The sequence below is a fragment of the Ovis aries genome, chromosome 2, assembly GCF_016772045.2.
Source record: "Ovis aries strain OAR_USU_Benz2616 breed Rambouillet chromosome 2, ARS-UI_Ramb_v3.0, whole genome shotgun sequence".
NCBI classification, from domain to species: domain Eukaryota; kingdom Metazoa; phylum Chordata; class Mammalia; order Artiodactyla; family Bovidae; genus Ovis; species Ovis aries.
Genome location: NC_056055.1, coordinates 238,922,015 through 238,940,435, shown reverse-complemented (window position 1 = coordinate 238,940,435; position 18,421 = coordinate 238,922,015). Strand labels below are relative to the sequence as shown.

At 46.5% G+C, this 18,421-nt stretch overlaps 1 protein-coding gene across 14 annotated transcripts in view; it reads right to left on the bottom strand.

Moving 5' to 3' along the window:
• PTAFR (platelet activating factor receptor) overlaps positions 1-18,421 on the bottom strand; it is a 43,660-nt gene that overhangs the window by 12,876 nt on the left and 12,363 nt on the right. For 10 of the 14 annotated variants that reach the window (XM_060411421.1, XM_042245085.2, XM_042245092.2 and 7 more), the window contains exons 1-2: positions 14,026-14,107; positions 13,838-13,911 (exon numbers count right to left, since the gene is read on the bottom strand). The exons of 1 other annotated variant lie outside the window; for it this stretch is intronic. Coding sequence is in view for 1 of the 13 variants with exons in the window: in XM_042245088.2 (XP_042101022.1) it covers positions 13,148-13,164 (17 nt within the window). In the remaining 12 variants the exon portion in view is untranslated. Of the gene's footprint in view, positions 1-13,147; positions 13,204-13,837; positions 13,912-14,025; positions 14,108-18,421 lie in introns of those variants that run through there. 3 more of the 14 variants (XM_042245087.2, XM_042245091.2, XM_042245088.2) reach the window with 2 other exon arrangements.

The window sequence follows — 18,421 nt, the reverse complement described above, 5'->3', positions numbered from 1 at the left end:
CTTGGTGCCTCCAGTTCCCACCACCCAGACCCTTGCCACTTCGGCTGCTTTCCATCTAGTTCCAGGTCCCCAGGTGACACCCGCTCCTTTGGCCCTCATCCCGAATATGGTGCGCAGAAGTCCCTTCACATCAACAGAACCCTTGAAATCACCCAAAATGTAACCGGTCAAGTCGCCTCGGGGTCTGGGACTCATCCATCCACACCTTCATTCCTGCTTCCCTCCCTCTCTCTGCCTGGTTGACTACTGGTCATCCTTTAAGGCCTCCATTCCTCCAGGGAGTTTTTCCTAGGCTTCCCTGACCCTTTCATACCCTTCCCTCTCTCCCCAGGCCTGGTTAATGCCCATCCCCTGGGCTCCCAAAACTCACTGAAATTGCCTGTGTGCGTCCTTCCAGCACTGGGCCATAGCTCTCAGAGGACCAAGACCATGTCCATTCATTCACCTGACACCCAACTGGGTGCCCAGCACTGTGCTGGGACACTGTGGGAATAAAACAGGCAAGATTCTTGCTCTTGAGGAGCTATACTCTAGCGTTATACTTATTTACTCCAGCGACAAAAATAAGTAGAGAGATAAAAGAACAAGGTTAATTTCAACTTGTGATATATTCAACAAAAGAAATAAAAAGCATGACGTGATGATTATTGGATGGGGGCTGCTTACAATAGAGTAACCAGAGAAGGCTTCTCAGAGGAGGTGACGTATAAATGAAACCAAAGGCAGATCTACTGTGAAGCCAACGAAGCATAAACTTCAAGATCCCTTCCTAGGCCTTGAAGTTGTTCTTAATTGAATATGAAGGCCTTGCTCTTAATTGTATATTTATAATTTCATATCTTTCATTTAAAGAAGGCCCCCCAAATTGTATAAACTTTAGAGTCCAACAAAACCTGTATCTTCTCATGGCTAAAATCTAAAAAGTAAGAAGAAACAAGTCAGGAGAAAATGTTGATGAAGAAATATATTCCAGGCATAGGGTATCATGTGCAAAGGGCCTGCAGTGGGAATAAATTCATCATACTCTAAGCCGAAAATAAAGGTGTCAGTTTCAAAGAACCGAAAGGTCAGTGTCTCCAGAGAAATGAGAAGAGTAGGGTAGAATGGGAAAGACTAAAAATCTCTTCAAGAAAATTGGAAATATCAAGGAAATATTTCATGCAAGGATGGGCACAATAAAGGACAGAAACAGTTAGGACCTAACAGAAGCAGTAGAGATTAAGAAGAAGTGGCAAGAATACACAGAAGAACTGTACAAAAAAGGTCTTAATAACCTGGATAACCATGTTGCTGTGGTCACTCACCTAAAACCAGACATTCTGGAGGGTGAAGTGAAGTGGGCCTTAGGAAGCATTACTACAAAGCTAGTGGAGGTGATGAAATTCCAGTTGAGCTATTTCAAATCCTAAAAGATGATGCTGTGAAAGTGCTGCACTCAATACGCCAGCAAATTTGGAAAACTCAGCCGCAGCCACAGGACTGGAAAAGGTCTGTTTTCATTCCAATCCCAAAGAAGGGCAATGCCAAAGAATGTTCAGACTACCATTAAAATTGTGCTCATTTCACATGCTAGCAAGGTAATGTTCAAAATCCATCAAGTTAGGCTTCAACAGTACATAAACCAAGAACTTCCAGATGTACAAACTGGGTTTAGAAAAGGCAAAGGAACTAGAGATCAAACTGCCAACATTTGCTGGATCATAGAGAAAGCAAGGGAATTCCAGAAAAATATCTATTTTGCTTCATTGACTATGTGAAAACCTTTGACTGTGTGGATCACAACAAACTGCGGAAAATTCTTCATGAGATGGAAATACTGGACCACCTTACTTGTCTCCTGAAAAACCTGTATTCAGGTCAAGAAGCAACAGTTAGAATCAGACATGGACTAACAGACTGGTTAAAAATTGGGAAAGGAGTACATCAAGGTTGAATATTGTCACCTTGCTTATTAACTTATATGCAGAGTACATCGTGTGAAATGCCAGTCTGGATGAAGCACAAGCTGGAGTCAAGTTTGCCAGGAGAATTATCAATAACCTCAGATATGCAGATGACACCACCCTTATGGAAGAAAGCGAAGAGGAACTAAAGAGCCTCTTGATGAAGGTGAAAGAGGAGAGTGAAAAAGATGGTTTAAAACTCAACATTCAAAAAACTAAGATCATGGCCTCCAGTCCCATCACTTCATGGCAAATAGAAGGGAAAATAAGTGAAAACAGTGACAGATTTTATTTTCTTGGCCTCCAAAATCACTGTGGGCTAGCTTGCTCCCTGGAAGGAAAGCTGTAACAAATCTAGATAGCATATTAAAAAGCAGAGGCATCACTTTGCCAACAAAGGTCCATATAGTCAAAGCTATGGTTTTTCCAGTAGTCATGTATAGATGTGCAAGTTGGACTAATAAAGAAGGCTGAGTGCTGAAGAATTGATGCTTTCAAATTGTGCTGCTGGAGAAGACTCTTGAGAGTCCCTTGGACTGCCAGGAAATCAAACTAGTCAATCCTAAAGGAAATCAACCCTTTAGGATTGAAATCAATATTCACTGGAAAGACTGAAGCTGAAGCTCCAATACTTTGACCACCTGATGCGAAGAGCCGACTGATTGGAAAAGACCCTGATGCTGGAAAAGATTGAAGGCAGGAGGAGAAGGGGATGCCATAGGATGAGATGGTTGGATGGCACCACCGACTCAATGGTCATGAGTTTGAGCAAACTCCTGGAATCAGTGAAGCACACGGAAGCCTGGCACGCCACAGTCCGTGGGGTTGCAAAGAATCAGACATAACTTAGCAACTGAACAACAACAACAAGGATGAGATCAGAGGGCAACAGACCCCAAATCTCTCTTATGCCACAGTAAGAAGTTTGGATTTTATTCTATAAGCACTGGAGGACTGCTGGGCTATGTCAAGCAGATAAGCATCATAATCTGACTCTCTGGCTGCTGGGCAGAGAATAGATGGCGAAGAACAAGTGTGGAAGCAGAGAAACTATTTCAGAGGCAAGAGATGGTAGTGACATGGACGAGAAAGTAGCATTTCCAATCCTTCTCTCTATCCCAGCACCCAACACAAACTTGGCCAGAGGGGAACTTTTATTTTATTTATTTTTCAGTTGTGGCATGTGGTATCTAGTTCCCTGACCAGGGATGGAACTTGGGCCCCCTGCATTGGGAGCTCACAGTCTTAGCCACTGGACCACCAGGGAAGTCCCCAGAGTAAGAGCCTGATAAACATCTGTCTAGTAAACAAATATCTAGCCACCAGTAAGATCAAGAGATGAGAGCTGAAAGAGGGCTGACCCAAGAAGATGGTGGAGGCCTATCGCTCCAGTAACTGAATAGCACAGTGGCTGCCGGCCCCTGAGAGCAGCCTCCAGAGGAGGCAGGGTGAGCCCTCTACAACCTCATGATGCAAATTGTGGTCCTTGCACCAGCAGTCTTAGCATCACCTGTGAGCTTTGTTAGACACGCAGAAGCTGACTCTACACCAGACTTGCTGTTACAGCATCTATTTTAACAAGATTGCCCAGTGATTCATATGCACACTGAATTTTGAGCAGTACTATGCCTCAACACACTGCCAGCCACATATTTGCCTGTTCTAACACCTTCCATGGCTCCGCCCTGCCCAGGACCAAGTGCAAGCTCCTTTCCCACCTCCTCTCTCACCAGCCTCTACTACCCCTTGCCCTCTACTCTAATCACACTGAATTTTTTTTTTTCCCTAATATGGTTGTATTAGGTCTTAGTTGCAGCACATGGGATCTTCACTGTGTCTTTTGGGATCCTCCGTTGTGGTGCACAGACTCTCTAGTTGCATTGCACAGGCTCAGTAGTTGCAGTGAGAGGGCTTAGTTGCTCCATGGCGTGTGGGATCTTAGTTCCCCGACCAGGGATCAAACCAGTGTCCACTGCATTGCAAGGCAGATTCTTAACCACTGGACCACCAGGGAAGTCCCCACATTGAACTTCTTGCTGCTTCTCTAAAACCGATTTCTCCTCAGACCTCGGTGCCTTCACACATGTCACGGCCCCTCCTGAGAATGCCTTTTGCCTATCGCTTTACCCAGAAAAATCTTACTCATCTTTGAAGACCTAATCTAAAGAGGGCTTCCTTTGGAATGCCTTTTCTGATTGTCCCAGACAGACAGAACGAGTTGCCGCCTTGCCTGGGTTGACATGGTACTGAGCACATTTCTCAGCATAACATGTTGTAAGTATTGATTTCTGTGGCTGTTTCCTCACCAGGCTGAGAACTTCTTGAGGTTAGAGACTAGATCTTTTTTATCTCTTTTTTCTCAGTGTCAGCCACTGGGGACTGAATGCATGAATGACCATGCCCTGATGATTATTCAGAGGAAACTGGCATAAACAAAAGGTGTCCAGTCTCCCTGGGGGAGACATAGCAGATTGCGGAAAAGGCCTCTGCAGTCAGGAAGACCTGGGTTGTTACCTGACTCTGCCATTTGCTTACTGTGTGACCTTGGGCAAGTGACTTTACCTCTGTGAGCTTGGATTTCCTCATCTTCACAATCTTATAATCCTAACAAAAGTTCCAAAAATAAGCATACAAAGTTGCCACAAATGGTCATGACTTTCTCTCACTGCTGGCCCAATCACTTGGAGACATGGGGGTGGACTATGGATCACTAGTGACCTCAGAGTCTCTAACATATTGCCTTTCCTGCCAGCTCCAGACACAGCATTGGGCTAATGCCAACAAAGCTTTCAACAACTCAGGAAGGGAATGAGCATTTAGAAGGAGAAGGAGGCGACTCTGAACCACTCAACTTAACAGATGGGCAGGGCCACCCTGATGGATCAAGTCGAGGCAGCAAGCTCAGGCTCAACGTTTAGCTGAAGCTGGGCCAAGAGGGTATAAATATTCATGAAGACAAGAAGAATTCTACCATCTGTATCTCCCACCCTCTGCCCTGCAGACTATTCAGTCCCATCTCCCACTGGTACGAGTCTCATCTGTCTGCCAACAATCTGGCCCCTAGGGGACCTGGAGAAAGGGCTCTTGTCCTCAGCTGGACTGTCAGAAGGGAGGAACCACTGAGATCTGGGCAACAGGAAGTGTGTGCTGGGTACTTTCCCAGTGCAGACTGTGGGTTGGAAAGTTGTGTTTACCAGTCAGACTGGCCCCTAATATTGTGGGGCCATTTGGGGTCGAGAGTACAAGCGTCTAAATATTTATAAGCTAAAAATCAGTCATTTCTAAGTTATCCACATTCCATGCCTCAGCAACTCCTCACCATCCCACAAGCCTGGGAGTGTGGGAGGAGCCCAAACTCTGTGGGGGCACTCTTGCCTGGATTCAAAGACACCATGCTCTATGGGGGACGATGTGACCGGGGGTTGGGGGAGCCACCCACCTAAGCTGAGGGCCTTGAGCATCGTTTACTAATTAAATGAACAGACACCTCTTACCCATGATCACATTTCCTTCTCAAATCAGCCTCACAAAGTGAGTTTTACAAAATGCCCATTTTTCCAGGAAACGAAGTGAAGTCAGAGAATGAAACAGACTTGTCCAAAGTCACACAACTGGGAAATGGCCGATGAGATTTTGAACTCCAAGGCCCAGCCTGTCTCTCCCAGGCCAAGAGGTGGCCCCTGCTGGAAGCAAACCACTCTGTGGCCAACTCCTCCACTCACAGACCTGTCCTATGGCCCGAGAGCAGGTGCTTCAGAGGCTGCAAGGACCCAGGAAGAGATGCCTTTGACCGGGGGCCCTGCTTTTCCCTCTGCTCCCCAAAGTGGGGAATTGAATGGGGCCATGGAAAGGAGAGTCCGCTCTGTATCCATCTCACTCCTGCCAGGCAGCGGTGAAGTTGGAAGCAAATCCTGGTTCAAACACTAAACTCACTCCATGACTCTGGGTCTCTGTCTCCCTGTTGGTAGAATGAAGATTTTAAAAGGGGCCTAAGACTCTGTATCAATCTAGAGGGGTGGGATGGGAAGGGAGATGGGAGGGAGGTTCAAAAAGGAGGGGATATATGTATACCTATGGCGGATTCATGTTAAGGTTCGAGAGGAAACAGCAAAATTGTGTAAAGCAATTATCCTTCAATAAAAAAATAAATAAAAGAAGAAGAAGAAGATAAAATGGGCCTAAGAGAGAAGGAAATTAAGAAAACAATCCCAGGGGACTTCCTTTGTATTCCAGTGGTAAAGAATTTGCTTGCCAATCTAGGGGACTGATTTCCATCCCTGGTCCCTGAAGATTCCACATGCCTCGAAGCAACTAAGCCCGTGTGCCACAACTATTGAGCCTGTGCTCCAGTGCCCAGGAACCACAGCTGCTGAGCCCACGTGCCACAGCTACTGAAGCCCACACACCCTAAAGCCTGCGCTCCGCAATAAGAGAAGCCACCGCAATGAGAGACCCACACGCGGCAACTCGAGAGTAGCCCGAAAGCAACGAAGACCCAGCACAGCCAAAAATAAGTAAGGAAAGAAATAAATAAAAATTGAAAAAAGAAAAGAGGAAGAAAGCAATCCCACTTACAACAGCACCAAAAAAAATAAAATACTTAAAAATAAACTTAACCAAGGAGGCAAAAGGCTTATACACTGAAAACTACATTACTGAAAGGAATTAAAGAAGACACAAGCAAATGGGAAGACACACTATGTTTATGGATCAGAAGACTTAATACTGTTAAAATGTCCATGCAACCCAAAGCGATCTATAGATTTAATGCCCTGTTAAAAATCTCAGTGGCGTTTTTGGTAGAAATAGAAAAAAATCCTAAAATTCATAAGAAATCTCAAAGTACCCACAACAGTCAAAACAGTCTTGAGAAAGAAGAACAAAGCTGGAGGCCTCACACTTCCTGATCTCAAAATATATTAGAAAGTACAATAATCAAAACGGGTGGTATTGGCACAAAGATAGACATACAGAACAATGGGACAGAGTAGACAGCCCAGAAATGAATGCTCACATATATGGTCAAATGATCTCTGTCAAGGGTGCCAAGACTACACAATAAGGGAAAGATAATCTCAACAAATGATATTTGGAAAACAGGATATTCACATGCAAAAAGCAGGAAGGTGGACCCTTATCTCAAATCATATACAAAGTAACTCAAAGTGGATTAAAGACCTAAACATAAGACTGGAAAGTATAAAACTTCTAGAGGGAAAGCTTCATGACATTGGAACGGGCAATGATTACTTGGGTATGATACCAAAAGCAAGAAAAGCAAAAAGAGACATATGGAACTGTATCAAACTTTAAAACTTCTGTATACCAAAGGAAACAATCAACAGAGTAAAAGGCAACCTACAGATTTGTAGAAAATATTTGCAAATAATATACCAGATAAGGGGTTAATATCCAGGATATATGAAGAACTCTTACCACTCAATAATGACGACAACAACAACAACAAAAATTTTAAATGGGCAAGGGACTTGAAGAAACATTTCTCCAAAGATATAAAAGGCCAAGAAGCATATGAAAAGATGGGGAGAGAGGGATTGGGAGTTTGGGATTAGCAGGTGCTAATTATTATACAGAGAATAGATAAGCAACAAGGTCCTACTGGATAGCATGGGGAAATATATTCAATATCCTGGAATATACTGAGGGAAACAGAGGACAGAGAAAAAAATATCCTGTGATAAACTATAATGGAAAATAATATGGAAAAGAATATATATATATGTATAACTGAATCACTGTGTGGTAGAGCAGCAATCAACACAATATTATAAATCAACTATAACTCAATAAAATAAATTTGTTAAAAAATTGTCTAGGGGCAGGTGGGGAAAAGGCATATGAAAAGACGCTCCACATCAGTAATCGTCAGGGAAATGCAAATCAAAACTCCAACAAGAGAGCGCCTATTAGGATGGCCTCGATCATAAAAACAGAAAATGACAAGTGTTACTGAGGATGTGGAGGAACTGGAACTCTTGTGCACTCACTGTTGGTGGGAATATAAGATGATGCAGTCACTATGGAAATTAGTATGAAGGTTCTTCAAAATATTAAAAATAGAACTACCATATGACCCAGACATCTCATTCCTGGGTGTATTTCTTTAAAAGAAAAAAAAGTGCAAACAAGATCTTGAAGAAATATTTATATACCCATGTTCACAGCAACACTAGTTACAATAGCCAGGAGGTAGGAGCAACCTAAATGTCCATCAACAGACAAATGGATAAACAAAATCTGGTAAAATATTAATATACATATAATGGAATACTATGCAGCCTAGAAAAGGAAAGAAATTCTGTCCTCTGCTACAACATGGATGACACCTGAGAATATTAATAAGTGAAATAAGCCAATCGCAAAAAAGACTGAATGATTCCACTTACATGAGGTTTTGAAAGTAATTAAACTAATAGAAACAGAAAGTAGAATATTGGTTGCCAGGGGCTGGAGGAAGACAGAAACAGGGAGTTGATGTTCACTGGGCACAGAGATTCAACCAGGCAAGAAAAAAATGTTCTACAGATCTGTGGTACAACAAGTGTATATAGTTAACAATACTTAAAAGTTGTTAAGAGGGTAAATCCATCTTACATATTTTTATCATATTTTAATGGGCCTCAGAAATGGCAGATTTGAAAATACATTATATATTTTTAACTTGGAATCATATGGCTCCGCTTTTTCACTTAATAGCTGTGCAACAGTTAGTAAAAACTACTTCGCCTCTCTGGACTTCATCTATAAAATGGGAACAATAACACATCTACCCTATAGAGCTTTCCGTGAGCATCCAGTGAGACAGAGGATTAGAAAGCATTTGGGAAAGGACAGTGGTTAAGATCACAGACTCTGGCATCAGACAAACCTCCATTCAAACTCTGCCTCTGGTCACATCCTGGTTTCACGACCATAGTCAAGCTTATCATTCTCTGAGCCTCAGGCCCTTCCACTGTATATGGAGCTCATAATATTCCAAGCACATAGTTCCCAGCATGATGCAAAGACTCAGTGAATAATGTAGCACAGTTTCAGGTACTCATGACCAACAGCTCTAAAAAGCTGTATTTACTGGAAGTCCAGACAATCTGCTAATTAGATCAGATCAAATGTTTGTCAAAACAGCACCACTGTCATTGCAACTGCTCACATCAGGCTCATCCCAAGTTAATCCCAGCCTGAAGCCGTTTAGATAAGACTTCCAGATATATCATTAACCCTGAAGACCTCTCTGGTGGTCCAGTGGCTAAGATTCTGCTCTCCCAATGCAGGAGGCACTGGTTTGATCCCTGGTCAAGGAAATCCCACATGTGGCAACCAAGAGTTTGCATGCCGCAACTAAGACCCAGGGCAGCCAAATAAATAATAAGAAATATATTCTAAAAAATAAAACCCTGAAAACTTCGGGGAACCAGTCATATCATTTTATGGCAATTGGGGACAGTTGGCAAAATGCTACCAGCCAATCCTTAATGCTTTTGAACTGTTATGTTGGAGAAGACTCTTGAGATTCCCCTGGACAGCAAGGAGACCAACCAGTCCATCCTAAAGGAAATCAATCCTGAATATTCATTGGAAGGACTGATGCTGAAGCTGAAACTTCAATACTTTGGCCACCTGATGCAAAGAACTCACTCACTGGAAAAGACCCTGAAGCTGGGAAAGATTGAAGGCAGGAGAAGGGGATGACAGAGGATGAAATGGTTGGATGGCATCACTGACTCAATGGACATGGGTTTGGGTGGACTCCGGGAGTTGGTGATGGACAGGGAGGCCTGGTGTGCTACAGTCCATGGGGTAGCAAAGAGATGGGCACAACTGAGCGGCTGAACTGAACTGAACTGAATCCTTGTCCAAGACAATTAATTTTACCTCCATGAGCCTCCGTTTACTCATCTGTAAAAAAAAAATAAAACTAACCCTAACCCTATGTCATGAGGTTGTTGTAAGGATTGAATAGGAAATGCCTGATCCATAAGAAGAGCTCAATGAATGTTGGCTGTTAGTTATACTTCTCTACCCCAGAAGGAATATGGGAACCACTTCTGGTTCCCATATCACGTGTGGATATCGCTTTCCCTCCAGGCTGGGAACTCCCTGAGTATAGGGCCTCGGGCATTACGCACGCACGCGCGCACACACACACACACACACACACACACACACACACACACACACAGAGTCACATTGTCCTTCATCCTTGACTTCCAAACCCTCTAACACCAGCCTCAGCCATTCCCAGCCCTTAGATTCCTGGAACCAGTAAAATACCATAGTTTAATCATTGCCCTTCTGTGAGTACTTAGTTTTCACACCTATCAAATGGAAATAATATCAACATTGACCTCCCAATGTTGAGGTCAGTTGAGACTGAAGGCAGTTGAACCTCTAAAATCCTCAAGAAATAAGTTGCCACCCATTCTGGCCTCCTCTGACACTTGATACTTGTGCCCTGGCCTGCCCATGCCTTTGAGCCTCTGCTCATATCCTCCAAAAATTCCCCCCTCATGGAGTGGTTTCATTACCACTTGTCCAGGAAGCAGAGGGAGTTGGGCAAAGGAAGGGAGCAAGTTTCCTGATCTCTGGGGAATTCTGCACTAGGCTCCCCATGGTTTCCAGTTCAAGGAGGCTAGCATCCCACTGGGCATGTTTATCAGTGAATGAACAGAGCTCCTTGTCTGGGGAGAGGTAGGGACAGGGTCTAGGGCCCCAGAGATGAGGGGTGGGAGGTGGCCTGGGTATCAAAGTTTCCCAGCTTTCTCTCTCTCTTGGGGTCCAGCTGGTCCCAGGGATGTATATTACATTCATGAGACTCAGTCTCTGCTTGTCTCGACTCATCTGGCCTATGACATCCCCATGGAGCTGGGGGACCCTGAGCCTGGCCTGGGTCTCTCCTGGCTTCCAGATATGCAGATAGTATCGGTCTGTGAGTCACCCTCCCCACTCCTCGCCTCCTGGAATTCAGCCGGGGCAAGGAGGGCGGGGAGGTGCTTCCTCCTCTGGGCTTCCGCAGCAAGGGCACACCCCTCCATTATACCAGGAACCACTCTGACATCTTCAGGGCCTGGCCCGAGGGAAAACGTAGGGTACAGGGCGGAGGCCCTACAGTCACACAGACCCCGATCTGCACCTGGCTTTGTTCTTTCCCAGCTGATCTTTGACCCTCAAAGCTTCTCTACCTTCATTTGCAGAAAAGTGGCGACAATAAAACCTTCCTCACAGGGAAGCTGTAGGTGCAAAATGAAGCAACTGATACACCTGGTTATTGCTCAGTAATTGGGAACTCCGCCCCAACCCTCAGGAAATGTTTGTTGCATGAATGAATGAGCAAACAAATCAGCCATGAACCAAAGCAGCCACCTCTCTTCCGTTAGAAGCAGCAACCAAGGTTGGATGAAGAGAAACATGAATCACGATTAGGAATTATGATCAGGGGACCTGGCCTCTGGCCTCAACCAAGCTCCTAACCATCTTGAGTGAGTCTCTCCCTAGCTTTGAACCTTGGGATCTTCATCTGCATGCGCCTCCCCCCAAAGCTGAAACATTGCTATGAAAAGGAAGATTGTTGGGAGTGAAAAAGGCTTTGGTAAACAGTCAAGAACTTAGGAAATCGAAACAGACTTTACAAACTGTGAAGGGTGCTGCACAAATTTTTGACACTCTTCTCACATCAGCCAGATGAGCTCAACTCCAAACCTAGATCCTGAAGTTCCCCCTTCTATAGAAATAAACAGGTGGGGAGGGGCTACTAAAGGATAGTTTTCCCCCCACAAATTCTCCTCCCCCTACATCTTACAGACATACACACACACACTGGCTCTGGATTCTCTCTGGCTGAAGACACAAGGGAAGAATGGAGTGCCAACCTCTCAACTGGTTTTGTTGATGATCCTGCTTTTGGGAAATGTTGGGCTGGACAGGCCCACCCGTAGTTGGCCACACTCCAGGCACACATGGGAATATATACCCAGAGCCAGTTCTCCAGTCCACCCCACAGGCACACATGAACACACACACACACAGCAGAGGCTTCTCTCCCCTCCCACCATGCTGCCAAGGAACCCAAGAGCTGCTGATCAGACACATGGCTGCACCAGGGGCCCAGCAGATACACTTCTGAGAACGGGCTCCACTCTGAAACCAGACACCTTCTCCCAGGATCCATAAGGGGGCTTCCCCAGGCCACAGCTCAGCTGGTGCCCTCTATATCCATGGGGAGGCAGAGACTAGGACGGGAAAGAAGGGACTTCACTGGAAAAGATAAGCAGCCCTTTCTTGTCAACAAGGGCAAGTTCACAGGCTTAGGATAGGGAGGAAGAGGGCATTCCATAAAAGTCTTTCTATAAAAGGACAGAAAGAATCCCAGCCTCTCATCACACCAGCCCCAGCCCCCATCAGTCCAGAGCAGAAACTCACTCCTGGAGGCCCATTTCGACATTACTGCCGTAGATCATAGTCTATGGACTTCCCAGGGGGCACTAGTGATAAAGAACCTGCCTGCCCGTGCAGGAGACACAAGAGACGTGGGTTAGATCCCTGAAGGGGAAGATCCCCTGAAGAAGGAAGTGACAGCTCATCCCAGTATTCTTGTCTGGAGACTCCCATGGACAGAAGAGCCTGATGGACTACAGTCCATGGGGTCGCAAAGAGTCGGACACTACTGAGCGACTTAGCCTATGCACAGCAGAGACTGTGGCTTTCTTACCCAAACCTTCATTGGACAGATGGGGAAACTGAGACCCAGAGAAGAGAAAGGATTTGCCCCAAGTGACCGCAGAATCAGGAGGCAAGCTGGAACCAGATGCTGGACCTCAGGCTCACTGTCCATCCTCTTCCAGTACAACACACTACTTTCTCATTCCCTATTCAGTTCAGGTTCCAAGACTGTGTGACTTGCTAAACTCCACGTGAAGAGTAAGGATAAAATGAGGAACAAACAAATCCTCCTCCTTGAGGCATTTGTAAGAATAACAGCATTGGTACCAGCAGTAATACTGGCTCGTGTCTGCGCACCAGCTTACCATTGACAAAGCACTTTCCCACCAGCCTCTTACTGCATCCTCTCCCGACAACTCACAGGTCAGTACTTAAACCCCAGTATGCAAAGGAGGAAAGGGATGCTCCTGAATTGCCCAACGTCCCAGCTCATAGGCAAGAGCTGATGCCAAAACCCCATTGCCCACCTCAGGCTCAGTCCCATCTCTTTCGAGGCTTCCTTCCTTCACTGGGTTGTCAGTACCTAAAGGCAAGGATGTCTCTTTCGTTTGTTTCCCTAGCGCCTACACACACACACATACACACACACACGCATGCCAAGCACCTGGAACAGCTGTATATTCAGTCAAGGGTTAAATCAGAGCTGCTTGAATACTCTGGGGAGCAACTCTGCAGGTTCCCTCATTCTTCACAAGTAAGGAAGAGTCTGAGCAGCAGCCTCCGTTCCCCACGCCCACATCTGACCTCCTGCCAGCAAAGGACAGGTGGTCCCAGCCTGTGCTCCATCCCTACCACCTGCGACCTAATGGAGGGAACAGGTTGTGGGCCAGGACTCTTGTATCAGCAACCCTGTTATCTTCCTCATCATCCCCTCAGGAGAACCCAGCACCTAGTCAATTCCTAGATACCCAGCCCGGTACCTGACCCTTTGCCTCCCGACCTTCCTGCTGGGGAGATGGAACTGGCCTCGTCTGACACTCTAGGAAACTGAGGAGCAGGGCAGTGACGTGGCCAAGGCCACACAGCCACTGAAGCAGACAGCGCCCAGCCCCCCAAGATCTAGGCAGCCCCCCTCTCACCACCACCTCCCAGGGAGGTCTCTGAGGTCACTTCAGAGCTGCCTTGACCTCAGAGAACCAGAGAGGGTAGCGGATTACCTGGGAATGTCTAGTCACGAGGAATTCCTTCTAAACGAGAGCCTCTGGGTCTGGGGAAGATGCCAGAACTGTCCCTTAAAAACAGAAGCACACGTTTGCTCAGGCGGAGTCTAGGGGCAGGACCTTGATCTCCTGGGGACGCTATCACACACTTCCCCCCAGCCGGGCCAGGGCTGGGACCCCCTTACCTGTCCAGGGGCAGTGGCTGCCGCTGCGAGGTCTGAGCATGTCGGCAGCTGCGGGCTCTGTGCTGTCTGTAATTGCAGAAGTGAGGAAATAGCGTGCATCACTGCCAAGTCACCCCCAGGAGGAAACGCCGTGACCCCAGGGCCCCATCAGCAGAGAGGACATGCCGCAGAGCCTCGAGCTGGGTCACCCAGGCCCTGGGTGCCACTCGGAGGTTTTTTGCAGAGTGAGGGGCAGGGTGGGGTGTGGGCAGCTGCCACCGGGAGAGAGTAAGGCGGGGTGGAGAGACACGCCACCTAGCACAAGCGTGAGCGAGAGGAGCTGTGAGTGAGCAAGGAGAATGTGAGAGTCAGGGGAGAGGGGGCTAAGAGGTGGAGAGAGAGAGAGGCCCAGAGGGAGACAGGCAAATGCAAACACAGAGACAGCGTGAGCGGGGTGAGGAGGTTCGAGGACGAAAACCAAGGGAGTGACAGAGAAAAAGATGGCACAGATAGTGAGAGGGCCTGTGTGTGTGCGCGTGTGCGTGTGTGGGGGCGCACGTGCGTGTGTGCACGTGTGTGTGCACGTGTGTGTGTATGCCTGGGAGACAATACAAAAGAAAGGGAGCAAAGGAGGAAAAGGAGAGGCAGCTGGAAAATAGAGAAGATGAAAAGGGAGGAACTCCTAAGAACTGCTGCGGTCAGTGCCATGGCTGGGCTTGGCCCCCCTGGTGGCCAAGGAGCGCCAAGACCAAGGAACCCATGGGCACACAGCCCTGCGGTGCTGGGCTGGCACAGGAGGAAGGGTCATAAGACCCCAGGCAGGAATCTGGCAGCGAGTGAGTCAGTGGGAACAGGAGAGGGTGAGCAGGTGTGGGGAACTGAGGAAGTGAACACAAGCAAGAGAGTGAGCGTGTGTTTGTGTCAGAGTCCCATGTCAGAGACTGCGTGTGAACCGAGGTGAGGGATGGGCCCGAGCTCCCTGCCTCAGTTTCCCGTCCACTTATCCACTCCTTCTTTCAACCAATAACCCTTTATTGAGCTTGCAGGCCCCGGGCGCTGCAGTGGACACAAGGAAGTGAGCCCTTCAATCAACAGCCAACCCAACAGCCTCCTTATAGGTGGCAAGGGCGTGGGGTGGGGGGGGGGGGGGAAGCAGGCCTAGACAGGATCAGGGCCCCACAGTCAGGCAGGTGCCAAGCAGAGCTAGGAGATCAGGCTCCTGATTCCCCATGCATGGTCTAGCCTCAACTCCACCACGGGGGTCTGGACTGGCCCCTCCCACTCACTGGGACCCCACTGCACTGTTCCTTATCTAAGCCAAAAATGGATCTGAGGGGACAAGGCACCTCTAACATGTGGCTCAGCCCTGAGGAACTGGAGCCAAAAATCTGCCCCTCTCCCCCAACTCCAGCCCATCACATGCAGGCGAACACACTCAAACCGCCTACACACAATCCTTGCACACTCAGTACAAACCAGCATACAGAGACACCCCCCCACACACACTCACCTACACGCTCACAAACTCAGGTGTTGCATCCGTCACACCCCCTGGCTCACACCTGCCCAGGGTTGCTCATTCACAGTCTCCTCAGATCCCAAGATGCCGCCCCGGCCTCTGAGCAGGCCCTGCTTGATCATCCCTCCTCGTCTCCCTTGGAGGCTTTTTGAGCCTTGAGTGCCTGAGACACAAAAGGACGTGGTGCTCTGTTCATCACGTTTAACCATCACGCAAGCTGTCTACCTGAGTCGAGTCCTAGCTCTGCTGCCCAATTCAGACCCTCTTCCTCCAGCCTGGCTTCACCTTCTCAGCTGCCCCCCAGCCACCACTCCAGGAGCCGCCACACCGGGAGGGACAGAGGGGCCTCTGGGATCAACCTTGACCACAGACTGCTGGACAGCTGGCTCGACCCCAGGCTCATGCCTGGTTTTCAGAGGTCCGTCGTCTAAGTGCACGGAGCAGTCAGAGTTCAGCACCTCTTTGAGACGATCAGTAATCAGGGCAGGCAGGCAGAGGTTATTATCCACATTTGACAGATGAGGAAACCGAGGGTGACTCCTCTCTCTCACACCTACATCCATGCTGTTACCAATTCTGTCTGTTCTGCTTTAACATATTTCCGAATCTGAACCTAATCAAGCCTTTAGCTCCAACCTTCAATTTGTAGGAAACACGGGTAATAGAGGAACAAATTAATAGGTGTTTCAGTAAAGCAATCAGTCAAATCCATAATGTGGGACCAGGACATTCTACAGGGGAACTGATGCAGTTCCATCGATAGATCAACTACATGCGAGGGGAACGGGGTATGGGGAATGGAGAGAGGACTTTTAATCCAGGAATGTCTTGGTTAAAAGAGGCTTAAGAGACATAGAAATCAAATTCAGGGACTTCCCTGGCAGTCAGTGGTTAAGACTTGGTGATTCCACTGCAGAGAGTGTGGTTACATGAGAAAATGTTCATATATATGGAAATATTTAAGGATGGAATTACAGGGAATTGCTTTAAAATATTACAGTAAAATAAGAAGAGAGAGAGAAAGGAGTGGAGGGGAAAGGAGGGAAGGGAAGAGAAGGATGAAAGGAACAAAGAAAATAAAAAGAGAGAGAGGTAGAATATTGAATCTAGGGAATGGGTATTGTGTAGGCTGAATAATGGCCCACAAAAGTATCAGGTCCTAATCCCTGGAAGTTGTGTACTTTATCCTACATGATAAAGATTTTGCAAGTATCATTAAACTAATACTCTTAAAATGGGGAGATTATCCTGGATTATCCAAGTGAGCCTTAATGCAATCACCAATATCTGAGTAAGAGAGGAAAGCTGGATACAGAGAAGAAAAGGCAATGTGGCCACAGAGGCAGAGAGACAGCCACAACCCAAGAATGCCGCAACCACCAGAAACTGGAAGAGGCAAGGAAGGGACTCCTCCCTGGAGCCTCTGGAGGGAGCACAGCGCTGACTCCTTGTCCATCGAAACTGATTGTAGGGGGATTCCCTGGCTGTGAAGTGGTTGAGACTCTGAGCTTTCACTGCTCAGGGCCCAGGTTCAATCCCTGGTTGAGGAGTACTGTGTTGTTCAGTCCAAAAAAAAAGAAGAAAAGAAACTGATTTTGGAATTCTGGCCTCCAGATCTGTACGAGAATAAATGTGTGCTATTTTAATCCACCAAGTTTGTGGTCACCGGGTATACAGAGATTTATTACACTTCCCTCTCTTCTTGTGTGTTTGGAAACTTTCCTAATAAAGTTATGTTTGTGTGTGCTCAATTCACAACACTACCTATGCAACAATCTTGCCAAGGAAATAGAAACAGAATTAGGAAATTCAACTACCAGTTTACAGAATATACAGAAAAGGAACAGATCATAGGGATATCCACAGCAAACTCAGACTGCCGTGAATGCACAGAACAAACCATCTGCCTTCTCCAACAAATGATACAGGAGAAAATGATGATGGAAGAACCTATAGATTAAATGAGAATTAAGAGACATACAACCAAATTGCTACATGTGAGCCTTTTTTGGATCCCAATTCAAACAAATGAGAGAGAGAGGAGCAAGAGAAGAAAAAGAGGAATTGCAAAACGACCAGAAATTTGAACACACTGGATATTCCACTATATTAAGGAATTCATGTGGATTGTTAGGTTAATGATTTCATGATTGTGTTAACAGAATTCTTATCTTCTATAGATACATATGAAGTATAGGGCTTCCCTGGTGGCTCAGCGGTAAAGAACCCACCTGCCAATGCAGGAGATGAAGGTTCAATCCCTGGGTCAGGCAGATCCCCTGGAGAAGGAAATGGCAACCCACTCCAGTATTCATGCCTGGGAAATCCCATGGACAGAGGAGGCTGGCATACTACAGTCCATAGGATTGCAAAGAATTGAACACGACTTAGCAATTAAATAACAACAACAACAACATTAAATATTTACAGATGAAATTATGCATTTGGGGTTTGCTTCAGAATAAAATGGGACATACCTCAACTGAAAAAAAAAAAATGGGTTGATAATTGTTAGTGTTGGTTGATGGTTCCTCAAGTGAAGTGAACTGAAGAATGCTCAGTTGTGTCTGACTCTTTGCAATCCCATGGACTGTAGCCTGCTAGGCTCCTCTATCCATGGAATTCTCCAGGCCAGCATACTGGAGTGAGTTGCCGTTCCCTTCTCCAGGGGATCTTCCCAACCCAGGGATTGAACCCAAGTCTCCTGCATTGCAGGCAAATTCTTTACTGTCTGAGGCACCAGGGAAGCCCTCAGAACTTTTGAGTAGAAAGTTAAATCATCACCATGAGTTAAAGATAAATGACAAGAATGTTTATCATATATTCTTGACGAGGTTTACATTTTTTACATATGTAAATACTTTTCATACTATGATTTCACGATTATGTTAAAAGAAT